The sequence below is a fragment of the Trichogramma pretiosum genome, unplaced genomic scaffold, assembly GCF_000599845.2.
Source record: "Trichogramma pretiosum strain Unisexual culture from Peru unplaced genomic scaffold, Tpre_2.0 scaffold116, whole genome shotgun sequence".
NCBI lineage: Eukaryota > Metazoa > Arthropoda > Insecta > Hymenoptera > Trichogrammatidae > Trichogramma > Trichogramma pretiosum.
Genome location: NW_019641661.1, coordinates 79,897 through 89,549, shown reverse-complemented (window position 1 = coordinate 89,549; position 9,653 = coordinate 79,897). Strand labels below are relative to the sequence as shown.

General features: G+C 32.2%; 1 protein-coding gene across 1 annotated transcript in view; it reads right to left on the bottom strand.

The window, feature by feature from the left end:
• Positions 1-3,386: 3,386 nt before the first annotated feature.
• LOC106653887 (ADP-ribosylation factor 1) overlaps positions 3,387-9,653 on the bottom strand; it is a 25,835-nt gene continuing 19,568 nt past the window's right edge. Inside the window, exons 4-5 of the mRNA XM_014373561.2 lie at positions 7,476-7,601; positions 3,387-3,863 (exon numbers count right to left, since the gene is read on the bottom strand). Coding sequence (XP_014229047.1) covers positions 3,699-3,863; positions 7,476-7,601 — 291 coding nt within the window. The 3' untranslated portion in view covers positions 3,387-3,698. The remainder of the gene's footprint in view (positions 3,864-7,475; positions 7,602-9,653) is intronic.

Genomic DNA, 9,653 nt, shown 5'->3' with positions numbered 1-9,653 from the left:
TTGTATCCACGTATTTACGTGGACCCAAAGGTGAGAAGGTTTTCTTGCCAGTGCAAATTTTGGAATTTCAAAAAATGCAATGAAAAGGAGAGGAAAAATTCAACGTGAAAATCTAATAAAAAAAATTTGAGTTTAAGGTATATGTCTCCTTAAAGAAGTTTCACTTCTGATAGCTGTCCATAGACAGCTAACTAGAGGGGAGTTATACACCAATTTTTCTTCTTATGCTATTTTATGATATTAGGTCAGTTTTGATAAAATCTACATCTCTCTATTACCCCATACATTGTACATTTTTTAGCTCTCGAAAATTTGAAAACGTATGCAGAATATACCTCTGCGTCTGAAAATAGCTTGTTTTTCCTATTAGAATGCTCTAGTACACACCAAATTTTTCAAAAACCTTCGGAGCTTACCGATTTGTAGGTTTTTGCAAGACTTTTAAAAACCTTTTGTGTAACTAAAATTGTTCTCGGTAATTTTACTTGAATATACGGCTGTTTTAAAAGACCTCAATATTGCGAGAATTCAATAATTTCAAACATTTTGATAAATTGAACGCCAAGCGCGTATATGTGCCTGCTGCTATAGCTGTTCAGTTCTCATCGAGAATATACAAAACACACACACATACATGGCAATAGCAGCAGCTAGTGAGACGTGCGTATTTTGTTTTGGCGTTATTGAAGTATCTAGCATAAAGATTTTACGCATGAAATTCGACACGCCGTCCGGCACGCGATGTAGTTGTTTTTACCAGCACCGCTAACTTGATTCATGCGTCGTAACGTGTACCGTACGCGCGCTCACACCTTCCATCTCACGGCCATGTATGTGGGTGATTCCCAGTGTCGTTAAGATACTGTCGTTCGGCGGCTCTGAGCTGCATACTATTCAGTCTAGCTTTGGCTACCACCACGATCACATCGAATCCATCTATTCAGTTTCCAAATCGAACAAAATAAAGAGAGGTTTCTTTTGTACTTTTTCCTCTTAAACCAAGTGTTTTATTTTATCAACCCTTCTACAAATATAATTACGAGAATTCAGATTAATTCTGAATTCTCGACGAAACAATAACAGTAGACGAGCGCCTAAGATTCGGCAGCCAAAAAAGGCAGATGCCAATGCAGACCGCACCAAAGTACCCTGTCTATGCAGAGTCTATATTCATACTATTATCGCGATCGGCGGTACGAACGGACAGATGCTCGTTTTTCGTCTTGGCCTATATCCAACAAGCATAAAGAAGTTTCACTTTAATAAAGCATCTGAAGGATGTTACAACCGATTCCAGATGGTTGTTGGAATACGCCATCCAAACCTCTATGCTTTTCTGATCGAATCACAACACGAACAAGGCTATATCGAGTTGTGTCAAGCAAAAAATGCCAAATGGAAAGATTCAAGAAGTTGAAAATATGCTTTCTTATATAGAGAGACGCCACGAAGAAAACGTCGAAAAGAACAACACTTTGAAAAACCTGAAAGATCTTGGCCATTATATGCAAGTATAAATGACTAGCCAAAAATTAAACCTCCTCCTGTATGAAATTGATTTTTTGTGCTACCCCAACCTAAAGTAACATTTTACTCCCGCTGCGCAAAACCAAAATGTTACTTTAGGCTGAGGGATTCACAAAAAATTATATTTGCACCTATGTAGCGAAAAAAGAAAGTCTCAGAGCACGTGATTATCAATCTCGGCTTCGCCTCGGATGATAAATTACACGTGCTCTGGGACTTTCCAGTTTTTCACTCCCTAGGTGCAAAATATACTATTTTTTTCATTATTTTGACTTTTTAGACTTTTACGGTATTTAACCTTTCCGAATTCTGAGCCTTTTGGAGTTTGATCTTTTGAGAATTTGAACCTTTCAGTGTGAACGTTTTTACCGGAATCATTTTTATAATATACGAAAAAAAATCGAAGTTTTAACGGGAATGATTAAATGCAAGTTGTAGGTATAGTTTCCGTCTTTCTCAGTGTGTTTCAAAAGTCGGGTACCAAATAATTTTCCCAATATAGTTGGAATGAAAGATGCAAAAACGATAAATTATCCGTACCTTTCTACAATTTTTAGTATTATTAGATGAAAAGACACTTAATTTGATCTGCAGTCATCTTGTGCACCAGTGCGAGAGAAAAATCGAACGTAATTCTGTACAGTGAAGTAGATTGTTTATTACACTTACTTTGTTTGACTTACCAACTTTTATTCAATCCAGCCAAAATCATTCATAAATATAATTTCGATTCTCTTAAAAGTTTGTTTTTATTTATCTACAGATTTATGAAACTTGTTTCTGGCATAGCATAATCGCATCAATCCCAAAGTACAAAGGAATATTTATTCAAGATCAATGAAGTGATACAATGGAAATCTACATACAAATCATTATAATCAACCAAAAATGAACAAAGAATTTTAGCGGCATTACAAAATATTGAATTAGGCAAATTTTTATATGAAATAAGTCAATGCATACTGGTCATTTACGAGGTAGTTTAATGCAGCTTAATTTTAGCAAAAAAACCGAGAAACAGGACAGAACATGCGCAGGCACAGACACACATACACATACATACGGACATTTGTCCATAATTTTTTTGGTTACTCGACTTTACGGAGAATTCTCGTGACTTTATCTAGGTGTATATATGACTTATTTATTCAGTTGATACTCTATGTACCTAATTAACATTACAAGAAGAGTGGAAATCAATTTAGTATTTAAGTCTTTATTAAGGGACTATTATCGGTTAAAAGAAAAGAATAAAAGCTATTTTCACCATTTTTTCTCGGCTCGATTATTATACATTTATAACAACTTGTTTGATCGATGTTAGGAGTAGAAAAACATATTAAAAAAATTTAATTCTTTAAGTCTTTTTTCTCGAAGCATGCATAGTTGATCTCCGAATTTACTCGGCTGATTGTTGCTAAATTTGTACACTTTTTTAGTAACATGTGGGACAGGATAATTTACAAAAAATGCAAAAATTGTTGAAGAAAAAATAACGGAATTTTCGTAGTATTCTGAAATATTACCAAGTCTAATATAATATTAAAAAAGTGTATGAAATTCGGTAAGGAAGGATCGGCTGGAAGTATCCGGAGATTATCTGTCCGACCCGCAAAAGCACATCACATCTCGAGAAAAATGAATGTCGCGTATATGCTTATCTTGACTTTGACGGAATTGAAACCAGAATTTCTGTATCAAACTTAAGGTGATTCTGGATAGTATAAGCCATGCAAAAATGATATAAAAAATGATATAATAGTTAAAAAATTCATTTCGGTAATAGTCCCTTAAGCAGCAATTAATTTTAAAACTAAAGCGATATAAAAGGTATGGAAAGTAACTATTTGAAAAATAAATTTTATGAAGCAGATTATAACTTTAATAAGACATGTATTCCAAAGTCACAATGCATTACACATATGTATATGAATCTTTCATTTTTTCATGACTCCAAAAAAGGAAAGTATGTTACAATGTTTTGAATAGTAGATTTTGCGTTACATATTGGTAATCTAATCTCTTATCAAGATATTTATTCAGAAAAAATTAATTATTCATCTCTTCAGAATTTTGTATTAATTTTATGATAAAAAAATTAATTAGGCATTTTAATTTTTTGAGATTGTGAATCTATATATACTTAACAAAGTTATAGATCGATTGCCTATTTAACGGTTTGCATTTTTGAGTTGGTTAGAGAGCCAATCTAATCCTTCATACAGTCCATCGCCGCTAGTTGCACATGTAGCTTGTATGTACCAATTACGATTACGAAGTGAATGTAGGCCCAATTTATCTGTTATTTCTGCAGCATTCATGGCATTGGGTAAATCCTGAAAAAATTATGGTTGTGTAATCTGATTTGTAATTATAAATTAACTTACAATTTAGAAATATGATAGCATAACATGATAGTGCAATATAAAACTGCAAAAAAATTGTAAAATCGTGACGATAGTAGGCAACAAAATTTCATCGTGGGCACCCAATATTTCAACAATCTACCAGTGAAAATGTTCTCGGTAAAAATGGAGTCGAAGTAATATAAAAACAATCAATTTAAATGTGAAATTTAAAGATCTTCTAGAATCTGACCTCAGATTAATGAAAAAATAAGCAGTTTAAAAGTAGTTCTTTATTAATAAAATGTATTATAAAAAAATTAATTTTTTGATTTTCCACGTGGAAATCATTTGAAATCTTATAGTTTCGTAGCATCCGATACATAAACTAAAATTGAACATTATTCAGTTCAGTTTAAGATAAAAAGTTTGAGGAAACAAAATGGAAATCAAAATCGAAAAGATGAAAACACTTTTGAAATTTTTCATTCGAAAAGAAAGCTTTCTCAACGTAATTTAATGACAACAATTGCTTAAAATTCATTCAAGAACACATGTGAATTGTGGGCTTTTTTTGGATGTGACTAATTTTTGAAACATTCTAAAGTTCTGGAAAAATAAATACGGTTTTTCTGATCAATTCCAAAAACTTTTTTCCACAACTTTTTTCGATAAGTGCTCCATTTTTGAATTGAGAGATTGAACTATTATTACATTAAAACTAAAATATATTTTTCCACTCGATAGTTAAGCGCTTTATGATAAAAATGTATAAAACAAAGATTTTATCGAAGAACCGACATGTAACTTTTAGAATTTTTAAAGGGACTTTTAGATTTTTGTGAAAGTAGTCACCACGTTCTTAAGGGGGGGTATGGTGCTGATTTATCGATTTTTTTCAATTTTTCAATTCTTTTTACTAGTAAAAAAAAAATTTATTTCTAAAATGTACATGTGAAAGTACATGACTTCAAGAGTATTTTGTGAAAATTTCATCAAAAAATTTTCATTTTTGGACCTTTGAGAGCAAATCTACGGAAAAGTCGTGAAAATTCTGGTAAGAAACGTAACTTTTCACAGAATCATCTGAAACGAAAAATGCAAAATTACCTCATTAGTTTATGAGTTTTATCAGTGACTGACGTAGAGTTTTTTCATTTATAGTGATTTTTCGAATTTTGACGTAATTTTGAAGTTGAAAAAAAACTTTAAACTTGCGTCCAGACACGAAAAATCGACCATTTATTTCGAAAAATTTGTTATAAACAAAAAAATTTTCGGAAAAATCGAAATATCTCTACGTCAGTACCTGCTCGAAGGGTTTATAAAGAACTGTGCAAATTTTCAAAAGGATCGGTTGAATACTTTTTGAGTGACGTTGCTCACCGATTTGAAAAATGTCATTTCGAGGAATTGCAGTTCAAAGATACAACATTATAGTCAAGATTTTTCAAATCGGTAAGAAACGTAACTAAAAAAGTATTCAACCAATCTTTTTGAAAATTTGCATAGTTCTTTATAAACCCTTCGAGCAGGTACTGACGTAGAGATATTTTTTTATTTATAACGAATTTTCTGAACAAAATGAATTGACGTCAAATGCCACAGATGGCAAATGGTAATCGAATTAAAAGTTCAATATTTTCATCAATTTTGCTCAGATTGGGCTGAAATTTTCACAGAATACTCTTGAAAGTATAAACAATCAAATAAAACCATAAAAAAAAATTCAAAATTTTTCGAGGTCAGGACCATACCCCGCCATAATAGAAATCCACGATATTCAAATATATTTGTATAGTAAATCGATGCATGGAATAAATACATAGCTATAGTGTCTAACTTAAATTGCAAAACTCGTTATATTCTTGACATGTTAATCATTTTTTCAATTTCATATATGGTTGATTCTCCCGAAGTCTGCTTTTTGCATGTCTACATGCCATGTTCTCAAACTAGTGAAGATAAGCCAAAACTGGCTCGGTCGTTCATTCAATATTGTTGTATTTTTCATGATTGGACATGAATATTTCAATTTTTTAGTGCCAGTTAAATTTGCCGTGAAGATATACATGCCAAATGTCACCTCCGTGGCATGTCTAGATCTCAAAGTTAACTTTATTTGCATATACCATGCATTCTCATAAGCACCTGGCTCTATAATAACTACGAAATCAGGTTCTATACATCTAAAGTAATGTTTAAGTCTATCATAGGACCTTGAAAAATGTTTTAAAAATTTTCCCACACAATTCAAAAATGTCTCGGATTTTAATCGTGCTTCCGAATAATTTCAAGTATACCGCCTGCTTTGGATAACCCATTTTTGATGTCCCTAGATACGTAAATGTCAAGTATTAGAACCCAGCTTTCGATTAGTGTAGGTTGCGGGTTCAAATTTCAAATTTTAGCTATACAGCGATAATTATTCTATTGGAAAATTCACGTGTGTCAAAAAAACTGTCACCTCCGTGGAAATGAATATCTCGAGCTATGATCATTCTTTTTAACCGTCAAAAGACTCGTTTTTCATGACCGAATTTCGAGTTGTACGGAAAATTTTGCGCGTTTCTCATTTTTCATACTTACAAGGAGACCACCCCAGCTCCGGGTCATGGATTTGCTCCAAAATTTTTTTGGAGTCTCCTGGTACCCAATACTGAAGCTCCCTGTGCTTAGTTTGATCTCATGGGCCTTAGGGCCCATTTTTAAGAGGATTTTCCACATTATGAAAAAATCTTTGTTATTTTGTATATCGATATAGAAGTACTCAAATGAAAAAATGTGACGATAAAAAGTTTTAAAATTTTTCAAAGAATCTGCTTGAATTTTTTCAGAATTTTCGGGGCTATCTATCACTCTCTTTAAGAAGTCCTAAAATCTATTAAAAAAAGCGTCAAATTTGGGCCTCTTGAATTAAGTCATAGATGGTCCCAAAAATTATGGAAAAATTCAAGCAGATTCTTTGAAAAATTTTAAAACTTTTTATCGTCGCATTTTTTCATTTAAGTACTTCTATATCGATATAGAAAATAACAAAGACTTTTTTATAATGTGGAAAATCCTCTTAAAAATGGGCCCTAAGGCCCATGAGATCAAACTAAGCACAGGGAGCTTCAGTATTGGGTACCAGGAAACCCGAAAAAAATTTTGGAGCAAATCCATGACCCGGAGCTGGGGTGGTCTCCTTGTTAGTTGATCAAAGCAGCGATTTGTCAGCTCCGTGTGTGTCACCTCCGTAACCGAAAATAGTCAATTTTAAGCATAAAATCGGACATGGTTTTCGTAGAACGAAATCTCAAGGCCCCAGATTCAATGATTATTCATATTTAATGGTTTAAAAAAGAGTTAACTAGTTCGCACCATTTAATGTGACAAAAAAATTTTCACCATTTTTTCATTTTCTATACCCCAAAAAGCAGACTTCGGGAGTATCAACCATGTATTGAAATTATCAATCGCATACCAAAAATAGGAAATTATGTGATAGAAAAAAATTATTTCAAATACACGAATCCATTAATGTCGCAAGATTTTCATGATGCATAATGCGAGTTGATAATTTAGATAAACGAGAAAAATATTTCGTTAATTGGTTTTTACCTGCTTGTTGGCAAAAATTAATAAAACAGCATCTCTTAATTCATCTTCAGCTAACATTCTCATCAGCTCTTCTCTAGCTTCACCAATACGTTCTCTATCATTACTATCAACAACAAATATTAAACCCTGAAATCAAAAAAAATTAAATTATTTCACCTAAATAGAATTTTAATGAATAAAATTTGAATAATTTTTACACAAATTTTTTGGGTGTCTGGGTATGCATCGTGTAGGAGTTTTCTCAATAATGGGACGGTAAAGATTATTGTTATGAATTGCAGTTATTGTCGATTTTGTTGATCACGAACTTGATTTGTGTTTGAAGTGGTAAATAATTATTATATCAGCATTAATAGCTAAAAATCAGGACAATCATTTTTTCATGGGGAAGCGTCTTGGAAATGTATTGACACCGATTTTTAAACGTAATCAAATGTAAAAAATTCGGAAATTTTCATAAAAGCTGTGTAGGGATAATGAAACAAAACGTTAACAGTTTAATTATATTTAGTGATATACTTTGATCTGATTATTTTCCATTTTATCTAATCCAGCGTCTAGGATTAAGGTACAGCCGCCTTGTACTGTAGAAAACAATTATACAAAGATAAAAGACATTAAACTGCTGAATTCACAAAAAATATATTTCATGAACTCAAATTTATTATACAGTGGAGGCCGTTTATAACGAGGTCGGATATAGCGAGATACCGGCTATAACGAGCAGATTTTGGACATTTGGTTGGTTCCAATGCATTAGGTATAGGAAAGTGTATCTATATAACGAGATCGATATAACGAGAAGTCGGGTATAACGAGCAAAATTTAGGAAAAATTTTGGGAAAAATTGACGTTTATAACGAGAAATTGCGTGTTTACACTCGTAGCTAGATACTCGTACGCAAACTCAATAACACAGAATTATGTACACAAAGCTTACTTTAAGCAAGTTAATGATCAATTTTACAGTTGCTTTCGCAAGGAAAACGTATTTCTGGTACTTTTTTGTACAATTTGAAAATGGGAGATTTTAATCCAAAAAAAACTCTATCATTCAAGATTTGCAAAACGGAAAATCTCATACCGACGTTTGCATTGCGTGAGAGTATAATAAAATCTTTCGAAGAATGCCGCGGGTCCGTTAAAAAAAGACGTGTTTGTAAGAATCCAGATGTTGATGCAGCCCTTTATAAATGGTTTGTTATGAAAAGAAGTCAAAATGTGCCCATCAATGGACCAATTTTACAATCCCCTATATTATAGTTATTATTTGTAACCTAATTATTATAATATTATTATTTATAACAATGTAAAAAAATAATCAATATATATAATAATCTCATCTTATTCTATGAATAAATGAAACTGGTAAATACCAAAAAAAAAACCGCTGCCAATGTATTGGCAAGTAGCTTCTTCATACTTTTTTTTTAACTTAAAAATAATTTGAAAATATTAATATCATCTTTCTAATTACGAAAGCGAAACGAAAGCGCCTCTCAGCTTTATCGGGTATCTCAAACAAACAATGCAAAAAAAAAAAATTTTTTTCTTAAATAGAAAAAAAAACGTTACGTTTATCGATAAATGAATTTTTCTGGCTTCGTCCCTATGTCATAACGAAAAAAATAAGCCCTTTCCCGTCACGATACGTGCTACCGTTATCAAGGAATCACTCTACACAGCCATACAGCCGCATACACCCACATACATTCCAAAATGTGTCAAAAATTCGATCTAGTATATAGAAATATCATTAAATATATCCTACGATAATTATATACGAAAGCCTAAATGTATCCCATCATAAAACTTCCTATATGAGGGAGCAAAAGGAAGAAAACGACAACTTCCCGCAAAAAAAATTTTTCCCGTAAAAAAAAATTTTTAAAAATCGAAAAAAAAATTTTTTTTCTTCGTTTATCGCTAAATACAATTTTCTGGCTTCATCCTTACATCATAACGAACAAAAAAAGCCCTCCCCCGTCACGATACGTGCTACCGTTATCGAGGAATCACTCTACACAGACATGAAAAATTTCCAAAAATTTTTAAAAATCGAAAAAAAATTTTTTTTTCTTCCTTTATCGCTAAATACAATTTTCTGGCTTCATCCTTACATAATAACGAACAAAATAAGCCAAACCCCGTCACGATACGTGCTACCGTTATCGAGGA